The 18,552-nt window shown below is 41.3% G+C and overlaps 1 protein-coding gene across 2 annotated transcripts in view; it reads left to right on the top strand.

Moving 5' to 3' along the window:
- Positions 1-14,618, top strand: part of LOC114700601 (disks large homolog 5-like) — a 71,042-nt gene extending 56,424 nt beyond the window's left edge. The window contains exons 2-7 of one of the 2 annotated variants that reach the window (XM_037196882.1): positions 458-617; positions 1,747-1,878; positions 2,528-2,711; positions 12,388-12,507; positions 12,787-12,870; positions 13,725-14,618. In XM_037196882.1, the coding sequence (XP_037052777.1) occupies positions 511-617; positions 1,747-1,878; positions 2,528-2,711; positions 12,388-12,507; positions 12,787-12,870; positions 13,725-13,784 (687 nt within the window). In that variant the 5' untranslated portion in view covers positions 458-510 and the 3' untranslated portion in view covers positions 13,785-14,618. The remainder of the gene's footprint in view (positions 1-457; positions 618-1,746; positions 1,879-2,527; positions 2,712-12,387; positions 12,508-12,786; positions 12,871-13,724) is intronic. The other variant, XM_037196885.1, reaches the window with a different exon arrangement.
- The last annotated feature ends 3,934 nt before the right edge of the window (positions 14,619-18,552 follow it).

Here is an 18,552-nt window from a genome sequence, read left to right as displayed (position 1 = left end):
CATTGTCAGTGGATTCCTTTAGGTTCCATGGGTATCTGATGTGAGTACCAAGGAGGGAAACTCCCTATCCATGCACCAAGGTCTTAGACATTCAGTTACTTTTAGTCCTGGACACAGGTGAAAAGGGATTGGTGGTGCTAAGCACTAGGGACTTCAGGACTTTCCTGTCTCACGTCAGATATGAGCTGATATTTCCAGAGCTGCATGGCTGGGTAACATATGCCTTCCAGGGACAGTGGAGCTGCAGTAGGGGCTGGTGCACATATCTAGCCAAAGTGACTGGGGACAGAGACATGGCTTATGAGTCCCAACTTGAGGACAGCTGTCCTGCTCTTTGGGTCTTCACTGGGTTCCATGCATTCCCTCTTTCTCAGGCCTCTTCTTGGGACTCAACATGATCTCTCCTGGCCCTGTGCCATACAGCCGTACAAATTCACTTATGTTTATCTTTATACAGGGACTACTGGAAAGGCATCAACTCCAACCTCCCTCACTGAGCAAGAACAGCAGATGAACAAAGTGGATAGACTGACCCGTCAGCTACAGATGATGACCAATGAAAGGAATGAACTCTCTATAATGCTGGCCAATTTCACCAACAATGATTTGAACAACAGGTAGTCATTATGTCCAGTTCTATGGTGACTATCTTGATCCTACTGAGTCAACCCCAGCAATCCTCAGGTCATTGGAGGCTGTGCCTTCAGGGTATCCTCATGCCCAGGCTAATTTTTCTGAGTGCATCTGAGAGGCAGAACAGAAGCCTAGTTGGGAGTGAGATGGGGATACAGGCTGCCCTGCTTCCTCCAAATGAAAAGCAGAGCTTGTGGCCTGAATCACAGTCTGGGGATAAGGGCAGTAGTGTGTGAGCTCTTACATGCATTTCAAGAGTCTTTGACAGGTGTTGGCTTATGGGAGATGCTATGTGCTGTGAGTTTATGGTGACTCTTTGTTCTGACCAGCAGGAGCTTGGGTGCTGGTGGCTTTGGAAGCAGCAGGAGGGGCCAGGTGCCATCTCAGTGTGTGCTTGAAGGCTGAACTTCTTCACTGCTCCTCTCTGGTCTTGATCCTTATACTCTGAGACAATGCTACCTCCCTACATTTATTTGGCACCGTGTGTGTGTGTGTGTGTGTGTGTGTGTGTGTGTGTGTGTGTGTGTGTGTGCATGTGTACCCAGTCCTGGCAGTTGGAGGTCTCTGGGAGGGCATGTGGTTATTCCTGTGTCAGGAAGTTTCCAGGCAATGTCAGTAACTCACTGTGAGCAACAGTGTTCTTGGCCTGTGTGCTCATGTTGGCAGCCCATTGGAATCCACTGGAGACTTATAAATTTATCCTTAAGTTGGGTCTACTCCCTGAAAATACTGATTATGTGATCTGGGCATCCATATAGCAATAGGAACCTGGGATCAAAAATCCCCATTCTGAAGACACAAACAACATTATCATACATTTCTGGTGGGCCCAGACTTGTGACACAGACCCCTGAGGACTTCTTGGAGAGCTAATCAATTCCTCCAGGCCCAGTGATGGCACTCATGCAGCCCTGGCTCACTCTCTTAGCACCACCTGACTGCTGGTCTGAGGCCAGGACAGCGAGTTTAATAAGCACCACATTGTCTTACTTTATAGGTTCTATAATATGACATCAACTGTGCTGGGGTAGTTGAGGGCACCACCTGAATTCATATGGTCATTGGGTCCTGTGTTCATGGGGTTCTTTGTTCCTGGGCCATGCCCTACCACAGGCTCAATTTCGAGCTGGAGATGCTGAATATGGAACATAAAAAAGTGATGGTGGACCTGGAGAAATTCCCTAATGAGATAAGTGAGGCCTTGAACAAGTGCAAGGAGTTGACCGAGGAAACTGTCTCCTGCAGGTGAGTAACTGACTTCACTGCAACCCCATTACTTGGGAGTGACTGCTTTTTACCATGTTGTTGTCTTTGAACCAAAGTGAGGCCTTTTGTTCTCGCCTGTGTGCCCCATAGCAAGCAGTCTGCCTTGTGCTCTTGACTTGGGCCTCTTGGACCAGTTTTGCTAAGAGTGAAGTGTCTGTGAGCCACTCCCATCATTGTCCTGCCAGCCTCAGAGGCCTCTAGATAGAAAAACTATTAGCACCATGATGGGGTACCAGGCATTTGTGTGTCTCTGGGGCTCTGGCAGGGCTTACAGAGCTGGTTCCCATGGGACCCACAGATGGAATCTATCCCCATTGGATCTTCTGTCCTCCATCAAGAATGTTTACCCTCTACCTGCTGTTGTTTTCCCAATACCATGAACAGTTAAGCACATGTTGGGGGAGGCAAACCCTGCTCTCAGAAGTACATGGATCCCTTTCAGTTTCAGGGTTTTCAGAAACAGTCTGAGTCTCTCTGGAATTTGGCTCTTCTCTGGCTTTGCCAGCTACTAGGTTATGCTGGCATGGCTACAGTGGACTCTAGTCTGGGCATGGGACCTTGCATGGATGATGTGGGAGTGGCATATGGAGGCTGGATGGGGCTCACCTTGTTCTTTGTGGTGGTTCAGCATCCTTCACAGCCAGCTCCTGAGTGAGTGGACTCATCTGAAGGAAAAAGTGAGCATCTTGAGAGAGGAGAACCGAAAGCTGAGGGGGGAGCAGATTTCACTACAAGAGTCCTGTGAGGAGATGAGGAGGCTCTGTGGGGAGGCCCATGAGAAGATCTATGACCTCTGGGCCAAGGAAAAGCAGGTAGGCTGAGGTATTGTGTGCAGGCTGCCCACCATCTTTAATCATACAGATGTGCATTCACACGCAAAACACACACACACACACACACACACACACACACACACACACACACACATTCATGGGACCATCTACCCACTTATCCATCAGATCACCAACATCTCATCCAATTGTTGGTTTCTGTGATCATTCCTAAGTCTTTCTGGAGAGTTAGCCTCTTGTGAGATCACAGGTTGGAAACAGCTCTGAAGGAGCAGTGCCCTGTGAAAATGCCAAAGGAGTGGTTCTCATTGTCACCCTTTTTGTCTTCTCTCATATGTTACATCTCAACATCAGTTCCCCCTCCACCCCTCCTCCCACTCCTTCATGCCCAGATCCCTCCTAGCCCAGGTCCACTCCTCCTTAATTTCCCTTCAAAAAGTAGCAGGCCTCCCATGATTTTATTTAATTATTAAAATACCATTGAACCCTGGGCTTTGCAAATGCTTGTTACATATTCTAACAATGAGCTATATCCCCTGTCTTTTAAAATCTTGATTAATGGTCACACCAAGTTGCACAGATTAACTTTGAACTCACAGTAGAGTTCAGACTAGCCTTTAATATTCAGTTCCTCTGTCTCAGCCTCTGAGTAGCTAGGATGACGGGTGTGCATCACAAACTCAAACCTAGTCTAAATACTTCAATTAAAATTAATACTTAAACCAAATGTCAAAGGTCAATGGATTACAAATATGTGTTTTTAAGACATAGGTGCTAAATTATTAGTGATCTCAAAAATATCAGTGAAAATATAATTTAGATGTGTCATCATTAGTAGACAGGTAGCTTTAAAAAAATAACAGAATGGTTGCTTTTCAAGAATATTTCTTGGGAGTCACATAAATGCCAGGAAGTAGGCTATACTTGGAACAACAGATAAGATGTCTGTCCTGAAGGAACTGAGGAAGTTATTACCTTTTATCCATCTCGTACATTCCAGCTGCTTTTTGCTCTGAGCAACGAACCCTCCAGCTCTTCTTGTGTCTGAGACCTCTAATAGAAGAGGATTTTCCTGCAGGAGGCAGCATCCAAACCCTCCTGTTGATTTGTCCATGAAATTCAGTCTCCACAGGAATGGCAATCTTACCTCCTGCCCATTATTCACAGCCTGCAACTCACTGCTATATATGAAAATGATTATATGCCATCAAATCATAGGAATTTCGGCTCCTTGTTAATATTTTAGTGGAAGGAAATTTTAAGCTTTCCCTTGGGTAGATACTACATAGTTAATAACTATTTTAGAGTGTTATAACTATTAAACAATTTATTTTTATTTTTATTGAGTGAATATTCTCTTTTTTACTGAAAATAGATCATTCTCTCATACAATAGTTCCCAACAGTAGTTTCCCCTCCCTCCACTCCTCCCAGTGCCCACAAACCTCCCCTCCTCTTCAGATCTGCTCCCCCTTGGCTTCTTTTCAGAAAAGAACAGGCCTCCAAGAGACAACAGCCAAACATGACAAAACAAGATAAGACCAAACAAAAATAAGACAAGACAAAAGCCATCATATAGACTGGACAAAGCAATCCAATAGGAGGAAAGATGTCCAGAGAGGAGGCAAAAGAGTCAGAGACAAACCCACTCCTACTATTAGGAGTCCCATCAAAACTCCAACATGTATGCAGAGAAGCTGGTGCAGACACATGCATGCTCCATGTTTGCTGCATCAGTCTGTGTGAGTTCATGTGAGCTCTGCTTAGGTGATTCACTGGGCCATGTGACCTGATAGAGAGTTTCAATTTAGACTCCCACTTCCACACAATGACTGGCTGTGGGTCTCTGCACCCATCTGCTGCTAGAAGAAACTTCTTTGATGACAACTGGCAAGACACCAATCTATGAGTATAGTAGAATATTGTCAAGAATATTAGCAATTATTTTATTGATTTTTTTTGTAGTTACATTTGGTTCTACCCTAGGTCTGTGGGCTATTTGGTCTCCAGTTCCTGGCCATCCTGGCAGTGTAGGGCATGGACTGCTTTTCCTTCCATGGGCCTCAAGTTAAACCAGACATTGTATGGCCACTCTCTCAAGTTCTGTGCCAACATAGCCCCAGCACATCTTGCCCGGAGGACAGACTATATGTTGAGGTTTTTGCAGCTTGGTTGGTGTCCATGTTTCTCTTTCTATAGCTTGCAGAGTACCTTTCCAGGCCAAACAGAATAGAAGATAGGGGTGAGAGCTCCATGAAGGCAACAGCTTGATCTCTCTATGTTCAATGAACTGTATAGATGTTGCCCACAACAATGGTACCCCACTGTCAGTTTTCAGAGACGAACACTTTGTCCTAGCATCAATCTGGGTTGTTAGGGAGATCCAGAGAATTCCCTTACCAACAGTTCAACTGACTGCAATCCAGTCTCACCACTGGAAGCCTTGCCTGGCTACAGAAGACCGTCAGTTCAGACTCTGTACACTCCATTACTAGGAATACTCACTAGGATCACCCATATAGGTTTCAGGAAGTTTTCTCTGCACTAGCTTTCCACAACACGCTCTAAAGGACCCCAACTCCAGCTGTCTCTCCCCATACTCTCTCCCTCTATCCCTTCCCCCTAATACATGATCCCTTCTAATCCTGCTCCCACTAACCCCAAGTCCCCCTGAAAAATATATTCTATTTTTCCTTCCCAGGGAGACCCATGTGTTTCCTCTAGAGACATCTCTTCATCTAACTACTTTGTATCTGTGGAATGTAGCTTGATTATCCTTTACCTAACAACTAATAATATACTTACAAGTGAATACAAATTATACTTGTCTTTCTGGGTCTAGGTTATCTCCCACAGGATGTTTTTTTCTAGTTCCACACGTTTGCTTGCAATGCCAGTTGGATATCATTTTTTTTAAACACCTGGGTAATACTCCCTTGTGTAAATGTACTACTTGTTCTTTATTCCTTCGTCCATTGAGGGACATCTAGGTTGTTTCCCGTTTGAGGTTATTATGAATAAAGCCACAATGAACATATTTGAGCAAGTGTCCTTGTGGTAGGATAGAGCATCCTTTGGTTACATGTCCAAGAATGGTTTACCTGGGTCTTGAGGTAGATCAATTCCCAATTTTCTGAGGAAACACCATATTGATTCCACAGAGGCTGTACAAGTTTGTAGTCCCACCAGAAATGGAGGAGTGTTCCCCTTGCGACAAATCCACACCAGCATGAGCCGTCACTCCTGTCATTAATCCTAGCCATTCTCACAGGTGTAAGATGGAATTTCAAAGTAGTTTTGATTCACATTTCCCTGATGGCTAAGGTTGTAGAATGTTCCAGTGTTTCTCAGTTATTTGAGATTCTTCTTTTGAGAATTCTCTGTTTAGATCTGTACCCCATTTTTTAATTGGATGTTTTTGTTTGCTGATGTCTAGTCTATTGAATTCTTTATATATTTTGGATATTTTCCCTCTGTCAGATGTGGAGTTGATGAAAATCTTTTCCCATTCTATAGGCTGCCATTTTGTCCTATTGATGGTGTCCTTTGCCATAAGAAGTTTCTCAGTTTCATGAGGTTATTATTAATTGATCTTAGCTCCTGTGCCAGTGTTCAGGGCTATTCCCTATATTCTCTTCTACCAGGTTCAGTGTATCTGGTTTAATGCTGAGGTCTTTCATCTACTTGGACTTGGGTTTTGTAAAATACAGAGAATATCAATCTATTTGCAGTCTTCAACATGCAGACATCCAGTTTGACCAGCACCATTTTTTGAAGATGCTTTCTTTTTTCCATTCTTTCTTTCTGGATTCTTTATCAAAAATCAGATGTCTGTAGGTATGTGTATTTATGTCTGGGTCTTTGATTAGATTCCATTGCTCAATGTATCTGTTTTATGCCAATACCATGTGGTTTTATTACTATAGCTCTGTAGTGCAGCTTGAAATCAGGGATGGTGATACCTACAGCAGTTCTGTTACTGTTGAGGATTGTTTTAGGTATCCTAGTTATTTTGTTTTTCCACATGAAGTTGAGAATTGTCTTTTCAAGTCTTTAAAGAATTGTTGGAATTTTGATGGGGATTGTGTTGAATCTGAAATTTCTTTTGGTAGAATGGCCATTTTTACTATGTTGATCCTTCTGATCCACGAGCATCAGAGAGCTTTCCACTTTTTGATATCTTCATTTTCTTTCTTCAAAGACCTGGAGTTTTTAAACATATGAGTCTTTCACTTTCTTGGTTAGAGTGACCACAAAACATGTTATAGTATTTTTGGCTGTTGTAAAGAGTGTTGTTCCACTGATTTTTTTTCAGTATGTTTATTATTTGTATGTATTTGTGCTAATGAATTTTTTAAGATAATCTTGTATCCAGCCACTTTGCTGAAAATGTTTTTCAACTGTAGGAGTTCCCTGGTAGATTTTTTTAGGGCACTTATATATACTATCATATTTTTTTTTTTTTTTTTTTTTTTTTTTATTCATATCATCTGTAAATAATGATATTTGTATTCATATTTAAGATACTGTACATTCAATGAATCATTTGTAAAAAAAAAAAAAAAAAAAAAAAAAAAAAAAATATCTTCAAGTAAACAATAGATTTTGCTTATTGATTCCTTTCTCTTAATTGTTTCTTTTCTTATTTATGACTTGTATCATCTCTTCAGTTGTCTTATTGCTCTAGCTATATCTTCAAGTTCTCTATTGAATAGATATGGATAAAGTGGACAGCCTTGCCTTGTTCCTCATTTTAGTAAAATTGCTTTGAATTTCTCTCCATTTAATTTGAAGTAGGTTATATGCTTGCTGTAAATTATCTTTGTTATATTCGGGTATATCCCTTGTGTCTATAATATCTCTGTGGTATACCCTAATAAAACTTTCCGGGAAATCAGAGAACAAGACAGCCACTGGATTAGACATAGAGGCCAGACTGTGGTGGCACACACTCCTTACCTTTAATTCTATCACTTAGGAGTAGAGATTTGTCTGGATCTGTGTGAGTTCAAGGCCACACTGGAAACAGCTAGGCAGTGGTGGCACACACCTTTAAACCCAAGGCTTGAGATCTCATGTCTTTGCTTGGGAAGGACACTCGCCTTTAATCCCAGGAAGTGAAGGCAGGAAGAAGAAAGGTATATAAGGCATGAGGACCAGGAACTAGAAGCTTTTAAGCAGTTCAGCTAAGACTCTTTTGAGTGAGGACTCAGAGGCTTTCAATCTGAGGAAACAGGATCAGCTCAGGAGTTGGCGAGGTGAGGTTGGCTGTGGCTTGTTCTGTCTCTCTGATCATTCTGGCTCCAGGCTTTTTATTTATTATAAGACCTTTTCAGATTCATGTAACATATCTCCAGGACTTTTATCATGAAAGGGTATTGGATTTTGTCAAAGACTTTTTTTTTGGCATTAATTAAAATGATCATTTTTTTTTTCTTTCAGTTTATTTATATTGATTTTTTTTTTTTTTTTTTTTTTTTTTTTTTTTTTTTTTTTTTCTTTCGTTTCTAGTACTTGTATACTGGTGTGGATTCTACATTGACTAATTTTCATGTTGTACTGTTCTTACATCTCTGGGTTGAAGCCTACTTGGTCATGATAGATGATCTCTTTGATATGTTCTTGGATTTGGTTTGCAAGTATTTTTATTGAGTACTTTTGCATCTATGTGAGGGAAAATGGTCTGTAATTCTCTATGTTGAGTCTTTCTGTGGTTTGGCATTCAAGGTAACTGTGGCCTCATAAAATGAATTGGGTAATGTTCCTTCTATGTTTATTTTGTGAACTAATTTGAGGATATTGGCATGAACTCTTCTTTTTCTGGATGGAAGAGTTTTAATGACTGCTTCTATTTCACTAGGTGCTATAGGTCTATTTAAATTGTTTATCTGATCTTGCTTTAACTTTGGCAAGTGGTACCTATTGAGAAAATTACCCGTTTCTTTTAGATTTTCCAATTTGATGAAGTACAGGATTTAAAGTATGTCCTTGTGATTCTCTGGGTTTCCTCAGTGTCTCTTGTTATGTTCCCATTTTTGTTTCTGATTTTATCAATTTGGATATTCTCTGTCCATCTTTATTTAGTTTGGATAAGGATTTATCTATCTTGTTGATTTTCTCAAAGAACCAATTCTTTCTTTTATTGATTTTCTTGTGTTGTTCTCTTTGTGTCTATTTTACTGATTTCAGCTATGAGTTTGATTATTTCTTGCAGTCTACTCTTCTTGGATGTACTTACTTCTTTTTGTTCTATAGCTTTGAGGTGTACTATTACGTTGCTAGTAAGAGATCTCTCTAATTTTTTAATGTAGGCACTTAGTGCTATGAACTTTCCTCTTAGCACCACTTTCATTGTGTCCTATAAGTTTGGGTATGTTATGTATTCATTTTCATTGAATTCTAGAAAGTGTTTAATTTCTTATTCATTTCTGTTTCCCCACTTTTCATTCAGTATAGAGTTCTTCAGTTTCCACGAGCTTATAAGCTTTCTGTTCTTTCTGTTGTTGATATCCAGCTTTAATCATGGTGGTCTGCTGGGATACAGGGAGTTATTTCAATTTTCTTGTGTCTGATGAGACTTGCTTTATGTTTGAATATGTGGTCAGTTTTGGAAGAAGTTCCATGAGGTGCTGTTCAGAAGGTATACTCTTTTGTGTTTGGGTAGAATGTTCTGTAGATACCTGTTAGGTTTATTTGGTTTATGACTTCAGTTACTCCAACATTTCTCTATTAATTTTGTCTATATGACCTGCACACTGGTTACATGAACATTGGTGAGATTGGAGTATTTAAGTTCCCTAGTATCAGTGTGTGAGGGTCAGTGTGTGCTTTAAGCTGTGGTAGTGTTTCTTTTACAAAAGTGGGTGCCCTTGTGCTTAGGGCAAGCCTTTAAGAATTAAAATGTCATCTTGGTGGTATATCCTTCCCCATCTCTTTTGGTTAATTTTGAATTGAAGTCCTTTTTGTTAAATATTAAAATGGCTACACCAGCTTGCCTTTTAGGTCCATATGCTTGAAATATTTTTTTCCAATCCTTTCCTCTGACATAATGTCTATACTTGATGTTGAAGTTTGTCTCTTGTATGCAGCAAAAAAAATGATTCCTGTTTTTTTTTTAATCTATTCTGTTAGTCTGTGTCTTTTTATTTGGGAAATGAGACCATTGATACAGAGAGATATCACATGATTAATTCCTGTTATGTTGTTGTTGTTATTGACATTGTTGTTATTGTTGTTGTTGTTGGTGGTGGTGGTGGTGGTGGTGTGTGTGTGTGTGTGTGTTGTTTATATTCGTGTTGAGTTTGTGTATATATTTGTGCACTTTAGAATGTGTGTGAGCCCCTATGTGTACATTCACTTGCTCATGGAACATCTTTAAAACTGATAGAGACTAACTTTAATGAGAAAATCCTGTGCCAGCTTTGTTGGAAACCATGTAATCAAACATCACATGGAGCTGCCCATCTTTCTGCATGTCCACACAGCGCCCTGGAACAAACACATAAAAACTGCTGTAACTAAAAGTCTTTCAAGTGTTCTCAGAGTCACAAATATTTATAAATATTAAAAACAAAAAATTTAAAAAGTCAGAAAAGAAATCCTTTGGAGAAAACCAAAGGAATGGGGTACATTGTGGTGATTCCCTTGCAGGCTTTACAACAGGGCGGGGAAAATGATCCATGAAAAGACAATAATGAAACTTGGCTCAGCCCAATTTTATTGCGACCAGTGCTGGAACAGGACTCCAAGAGTCTGGACCAGATCATTTAACTTTAGCCATATGTAAGCACAGCTCAATTTTTGAAAAAAGTATTCAGATAACAATTAACTCAGTCCCAAGTCCACAACAATTTAAGGTATGTTTACATTGAGATTCCTTACAAAGTACATTGGACTTCTCTCTCAAGAATGGGTACAGTTGACACATAGATGGTGCCCACAATCGAGGCTGTAGGGAGCATGACTGAGGTAAACATAATACCTATGGGCATCAGGATTAGCCACCAGTAAGATAACGTAGAAGCCACTTAGGCTGCTGTAACACACAAGTGACTTCAGTCTTTAGAGTAAGTTTATGGTCTAAAAGCTCAAGATTTAGGGGACTAGGTCTTGGATTAGTAATAACATTGATTCTGTGAGATATGGCAGAGCCTGTCTCAATAGACAGCAAAGGGTCACCAGGTTATAAAATGACATCATTCCTAGCATTCCAGGAAGAGCAGCTGTGCTCCTCATTCCATTGAAGATGTAAGCTGTGTGTTTAAGTTTCCTGGCTTCTCCAGTACTTACCTGTGTGCACAAGGCTTTTTGCTCTCTACAGTAGATGATGGTGAGGAAAGAACTGGTGAGGCATATCACGGTGCCTGAGAGGTAGGAAAGGCTGGATGAGGGTTTGTGTCCCTTCTCTGTTCTTAGTGAATGGTGACTGCCCACTGGATGGTCAGGTGCCGTCCCTCACCCTGCTTTATTCTCAGTCTCATGGCCTACTACCATTTTCTTTCCACCTTGGCCTCACCATTGCTGAGTTGACCTTGGCCTTGAAGCTTGGCCTGAATTTTATTCCCTGAGAGATTCTGAATTGCAGGGGTGCTTGTGGTTTTATCTCAGCTGAGCAGAAGTTCCATAGCCATGCTGAGGTTTGAAAATAGGGCTGTCTCAGTGCATCCCACTTACGCTCATTGCAGTCTAAAGCACTCACCCTCTGCTGCGTCTGCAGCATTCAGTAACTGATTTTATTCCAAAGTTGTTAAGTCTGAGTTAAAATGGGCCTTATGGAGGGTTAGGAGAAATAAAGAGTCTCAGACATTGCTGGTGTTGTAAAATGGTGTAGCCCCATGAGAAGCTATGTACAATTTTTCAGAAAGTTGAACTGCAGTCCCCAAGTAACCCAGTGATTCAGGAATGGGAAATCAATTGTTCACAGAGAAACTAGCTGACACCAGGGTTGTAGCAGTCATCTTCAGAGCAGCCCTGAAATCAGAACTATTCAGATACCCATCATCTGTGAGTGTAAATGTACAATGTAGTCCGGGCTTTCCATGGAATCTTGTTCAGTAAGAAATAATACATGCGATCATTTGTGACTTAGTCAACCTTCTCTTATTCAAACAAATCCCTGACACAATCACCTTACAGGGAGGAAAGGATTATATTGGCACCTGGTTGAGGATTTTCTAGTTTCCTGGCCTCATTGCTTTGTGTCTGAAGTGAGGCAGCCTGTGGATTAGAGAGCTCCTTTTGGAGGAAGCTGTTTACCTTGGAGACACTGGGAAGCACTGAGTGAAGCTATTGGCTGCTTCACCACCATCCTGTCGTCCAGTGCTGGGGATCCAAGCCTTTAGTGCATGGACTGGGGAACTTGATGAACAGGCACGGCTTATAGGCCAAACACCCCACAAGTCCATTTTTTTGTGCACTGGGTTTACAAGGTTTGTGCACTTCATTGACTGGTCTGTCCATCTGTCCTGCCCACTGTGTTCTTCCATCTAAGGAATGTTCAGTTTCTTCTTAAATGTCCTGGGTGATCTTTTCTTATATTAGCATTATCTGGGAAACTAAACATGTGAATGCAATGTAGTATGCTTGTATGTGTACACACTTGTACGTGTGTGTTCAAGAGTGTGTGTGTTTAGGAGTGTGTGTGTGTCTGTGTGCATATGAGTGTTCAACCCTGCACTAAGAACATAATCTTCTACTAAACAGAAGCAGGAAAGATTGGAGGAGAGACTGCAATACCTGCTGAAGCAGAGAGATCTGGTCACCAAGCACAAGGTCTTGGCAGAAAAGCTGCAGCATTACTTCACTGTCTCCCAGATGAGGTAGGAGCCCAGGCCAGGAGGGAGTGGCACTCAGTAGTTCCCCTCTACCTGAATCTCTGTCCTATTTGGATTTCTGCCCATCTGCATGGCCTTTCAGTCACAGCCAGGGAAAGAACATCTGAGTGTATGAGCTGGTTCAGTCAACAGAAATGTCTGTCCGGGAAAAATACGTATTATCCTTAATCTTGCTAGAGATTGTGTCCCCTTCTTTGTTTCTGAGCTCTCATATGTCCTGAGTTCATTGATCTTTATGTCTCCCCACACATGTTCCTATGGCAGCCCAAACCTAACAGGGAGAGTGTTAGATGGAAGACAGTGTGCCCTCCTGCCTCTTCATTTTCCTTCAGGATGGCACCTTTAGAGGTAAGGTGCAGATTTGCATGGAGCCCCTTCTTACTGATTACAGGTTTTCTGCAGTGTGCATCTGTTTGCTGTGAGAAAGTTTCTCTGGAAATAAGCAGGTTTAGAGTTTGACAGGTTGAAGCCAAGGAAGTTTCTGTGCTGAAGGAGTAAACAGAGCCTGCACACTGCAGTGTTGTGTAGACACCACTAGAGGGCCTCATACAGTTAGGTTCCAAGGTTGCTGAGTTGCCTGGCATCTGCTCAAGGCCATGCATATCTCCCCTGAACTGTGACTCTGACATTGCTATGCTGCTTTTTTTTTTTCTTCAAAATAATGTATCTGAACTATTGGAGAAATGTGCTGGTTTTTTTTTGTTTGTTTGTTTTTGTTTTTAGTTTAGGTGTGTATTTCTCAGTTCAATCTCTAGCAATTTTTAAAGGCTGAGAAAAAATCCAGGGCCAGCTGCTCTCTGGCCCTTCTCTCTTGAGGAAGAAAGAATAAGCTCAGCTGAAAGGTAATGCAGATTGTCCAGCTGAATGGAGCCGGTGGGGACTCAAATGCTGGCATGGCAGGTCCCCACCAGGCCTGTGTTCCAGCTGCCTTCCTCTCCTAGGTCTAAAACACTCCAGCATGATCTAGAACAGGCCACAGCCCAGGGTCAGAGCCTGCTGCAGACAAACCTGCTTCAGCAGGGACACTAAGTGTGCCAGGCAAAAGAGCCACCATTGACTCCTATCCCCTGCAACCATGGCATTCGTGGGGTGGTCTTTCTTCCTTCACATTGGTGTCCCGTGAGTGAATAGGCCCTGGTTTTGTCTAGGCCATAGCAGAGTTAGGATGCTTATGGGAATAATTGCCATTCTTTCTCTGACAGCACCACTTAAGAGAACTCCACTCTAGCATCAACACCTCCTCAACAAAAGACATCTTGTAGCTGTGAACTAACCAGTGAGGAAAATCCCAACCTACCAGCAGGGATCCATGTGTCTGTTGGTGCATTATTCCAGGAGAAGATAAATCATCAGAAAGAAGCTTGAGCGACAGAGGACCTGCCAAGATTACTCAGAACCCAGCCATCTATTAACAAGTGGTCCTCAAACGGGGCACAGCAGCATGGGGAGGGTATGTTGGTGAGCCAGAGTTACTCTGTCAGTGTACTCTCCATGTCTTTAGTAAGCTGTCTGAGTCCTCCACATGTGGTGAGAAACCTGACAAGAAAGCCTGCATGGCTGTCATGCTGTTATCTATACATACCACATGGAGAAGAATAGGATTCCCTCCCCAGAGCAATGCTGAAGCCAACTCCATGTCACGCGAAAGTGTTGCTGAAGATGACGCACTGCAGAGACTACAGCACTCCCTCACACCTATGTGAGTCAGTCATCGGGTCTTCCATAAAGAAAAGGACTAGGGATTCTCCAGCTTCGCAGCCTGGACTGGCATGACTGGTCCTGAGAAAGAACTTATAGAGGAGGTCTGAGTCATCTTTGTGCTTTGGAAAGCCAAATGTGCTCCATTGATTTGTTGGGTCTAGAGTAGAAGAAGATTTGTAGCTTAAATTTTTGGAGAGGTCTTTTCTTTGCTGGGGTTTTGTTTGCTTGGTGTTTTAGTTTAGTTTAGTTAGAAATTTTGTTATTTTTTGTTAATTCTTTTATTCTTGTCAGTGTTTTAATAGTTGGCTAAATATATACACTGCATTTACTGACTGCCTTTTAAAAGTCCCCACTGAAGACTTTTTATGAATAAAAAAGCAATTTCCAACTCTTCACTTTTACAACTCTTCTTTATTCAGGCATGGTGTTGCACTCCTGTAACTTCAGAACTCAGAGGCAGAGATGAATCTCTGCAAGTTCCAGGAGCCTTGGCTACAAAGTGAATTCCCATCTAACCAGGGCTACATAGGGGGTTGACACCTTGAATGTGGATGGCATGGTCACCTCCAGTCTTCATGACCTAGCCTTTATGTTAACAGCCAGATTTAGAGAATGTAACAATGATGAGCTTCTGGAAAGAAAGGAATCTCCCTTCTGCACTACATTAGTCCTTTCCCCATGCCCTTTCACAATTGCCCATTGTGGTTCTGGGATAGCAAAACAGTGAAAGTGGCCTTGAAATGCATGAACAAAGTTTACCACTACCCACAGCAGAGGGGAGCTGCTGAGCTGCAAGTGTGAATACTGGAGATGCCTTCTGACCTCTCACTCCTTAAGCATGACTGTTACATTGGGGAGATGTAGAGTAATGACCTGCTCTGGCACTGTCATCTGCTTCCATTAGGAATACTGTGAACAAAGCCTGAAGGATTCATTCAAAGCTCTGAAATGGTGTTTCCCGTTGGTTTATGACACAAAACATTTGATAAAATTCCATAAGGCTGTCTCAGATAGGTAACTCAGAATACCAATTCCATCTGCTAAATTTAAGAAGTTGAGTTTGGGGCTTGGGGAGATGGTTCAGTAGTTAAGAGCACTTGGGTTTGGTTCCCAGCACACATAAGGGGGCTCATATCCATCTGAAATTCTAATTCCAGAGGACCCAATGACTTCTTCTGACCTCCATACCAAGCATGCCTCTGGTACTCAGATATACATGCAAGCAAAACATTCACACACAAGTATACATAAAAGTAAAATAGGTGAATATTACCAACTAACTTAATGCTACTTAGCAGATGAAAAGCTTCATCTACTTTTACTTTTAAATATTATCTCCAGATTTTTCTCAGGCTACATCAGAATTCACTATCCTACTTTGGCATCAAATACCAAGGTTGTTTATTTTATTTTTTTCTAATAAAACTAAATTTATTCAATACCCTAGAGTAATGGTTTTGATAATAACTATCCAAGAGTATAAAAAGTATGACATATTTGTAGATTTCTAGTATATTAATACAAAGTGTATGCCTAGATAAAGTATGCTTACAGGCAGAGTTGAGTGGGAGAAGACGGAGTTGAGGTCTAATAATAAATATATAAATGCAGAAATAGAGATGATCAATCATTGGGCAGTCTGCATATGGTGGCTTGTACTAGGTAGGTTTTTCACAAAAGGAAGAAGCACACAAGGTAAAACTATAAAACTACAGGTTGTCATAAACCAGTTTTCAAAATAATCACAAGTGACAGAATACTAAGGCAGCATGTACCCTTCCCTCTAAGAGATGTCTGACATGGCAGTGTTGTTTTTTCCTGAATTTTGAGAAGAAGCCATTGGACAGCTTCAGGAGCGTTCTATGGAGAAACCCTCTCTGAGATCTTAATGTGAGGCATTCCATTCAGCTACCTGGATGTTCAGAAGCCCAACACCAAGAAACCAACTCAACTAGCCAACTTAATCTCAATATACAACTCATCTCTTAAGTCTACTTTAAATAGTGGGAGAAAAGCAACAAAAGCCCAAATCCTAATAAGGTCAAGACAAGGCAAAGGGCTACTCTATAGATAAAACCTCCACAAAGGTCAACTGAGGAAATCCAGAGCTAGAACTGAATCATACAGATTTCAGTGAGTCCCAGATAGTCATTTAACAGCAATGTCAATTATTTACACACTGCAAGTTCTCTAAGAAATGTGCCTCAAGCAGCATCAGCTATGCCCAGTGCATCCCCAGGACTTACACACAAGTGTTTCTAACCATGTGTTCTCTACTGTATGGTGATGTTTTGATACTATCCGTATAGGACCTTGCCCATCCTACAGGCTTGCCTTGCCCAGAAGGAGCTCCGGTTCTGTTTTAGAAGATTCACATAAAGTCTTCTTTTCAAATATTAAGATGAAGGGAGGTGGCACGATGCTACCTGTGTGTTCAGAAATTGCTTCCTCTTCCAAGCTATTTGGAGAAATCTCAGTCTCCTCTGCTTAATAGTCAGTAGTACAGGTCTGAATCATCAGAAGTTTGGTAATGCTGAAGCATTCCAAAATTTTTAACTGTCTCTAGAGGCAGGTCATGCTACTGAATTATGACAAATTATAATGAGGAAAAATAAGTGTAGCCATACATTTAAAAATGCCTCAACCACAATCTTTCCACAGAAAGACTAAACTACATATGGTTTATCATAGAACAATCGCACCTCTAGCCCCTGAAATCCCCTTATTTTATTCATTTGGGGGTAATAAACAAGCAAAACCACTTACAGAGTACTTTACAACAGCATTCAGCTTTCCTATGAAATACTCAGCATCTTAAATATTATGTACACTTTTTTTCTTGCAGTAAGCTAGACACTGGCTTCTGAGTTTGTTGGATGGGGAATGGGTAACACATTAAAACTGTTATATAAAATGTCTTTTGGCAGAATAATAGGTATCCAAGTTAAAAATAGGAGGGTCAGTTTGTTGCTTTATGTTCTTTTCAAAGTTTAAATCAATCTTTGTTCCGTCCTACATGAACCTCAGTCACTACTCCTGAGGGGAGATGGGGCGAGGTGCCAGCCCCTCCTCCTCAGGCTTCTCAGCAGCTGCTTGCTTTGTGCTGCAGCAAGGCTGGAGGAGATGGGTGTCAGTGAGGACTTGGCCAAAACTGCCCTTAGAGATGATCCCACAACGTATTTTCTGCCTTTTCCAGTAGGTAATATCTAAAAAGTTTTTTTGTTTTTTTTTTTTGTTGTTGTTGTTTTTGCTTTGTTTTTCTGGATCTGCTGGCAACTTCTTCCATCTTTTCACAAGAAGCACACAGACACTGCAGATGTCATGTGCAACCCAAAATAGCTCTGAAAATCCTTTTTGTAATGTTTCCTGTCCATGAACCAAGAGCTGGAAGATTTGTCTCTGCAGATACAGCAGTCCTCTGTTCTTCAGTGCATCTTTGGCTTATGAAAACCAAACATTTCCTTCTGGGCAACAGCTTCCACGTGCAGCAGCATCCACACACACAGCAGGCTGCACCGAGAAAATCCCTGCAAGCACTCACTGTGCACACAGTGAATCCAGCAAGTTTGCTGATTTTATATGCTGCCTAAGTTAAAAAAAATTCTACAACCTACCCAAATGGTATAGCCTAGAGCAATAATGAAACAAAAATGCTAAGGCAGATTAATGATAAAAAAATGTGAACGTGTATATACTTGTCAAAATTCTTAAAGTGATAGTGTGGAGCTATTTTAATGGTTGTAGCAAAAGAGTTGGAGTCGAACCACAGGGGGAAAAAAATGAGTGAGAGCTTTTCTCTCTGGGTCCCACCAAGCCTCACCAGTCCCGGAGCCCACTTATAAAATAAACACACAGACACTTACATTATTTAAACTGCTTGGCCATTAGCTCAGGCCTATCATTATCTAGCTCTTACTTTAGCCCATTTCTATTAATCTATACTTTGCCATGTGGCTCGTGGCTTACTGTACCTTACATCTTGCTTGTCCTGGCGGTGGCTCCAGGCAGTCTCTCCCTCTGCCTTCCTGTTCCCTCAATTCTCCTCTCTGTAAGTCCCGCCTATACTTCCTGTCTGGCTACCAGCCAATCAGTGTTTATTTATACAATGCCCACAGTGAATCCAGCAAGTTTGCTGATTTTATATGCTACCTAAGTTAAAAAAAAATTCTAAAACCTACCCAAATAGTATAGGCTAGAGGGGCAATGAAACAAAATGTTGAGGCAGATTAATGATAAAAAAAATGTAAATGTGTATATACTTGTCAAAAGTTCTTAAAGTGGTAGTGTGGAGCTATTTTAATGGTTGTAGCAAAAGAGATGGAATTGAAC

The sequence above is a fragment of the Peromyscus leucopus genome, chromosome 18, assembly GCF_004664715.2.
Source record: "Peromyscus leucopus breed LL Stock chromosome 18, UCI_PerLeu_2.1, whole genome shotgun sequence".
Classification (NCBI taxonomy): Eukaryota; Metazoa; Chordata; class Mammalia; order Rodentia; family Cricetidae; genus Peromyscus; species Peromyscus leucopus.
This window is presented reverse-complemented; position numbering and strand designations above follow the sequence as displayed.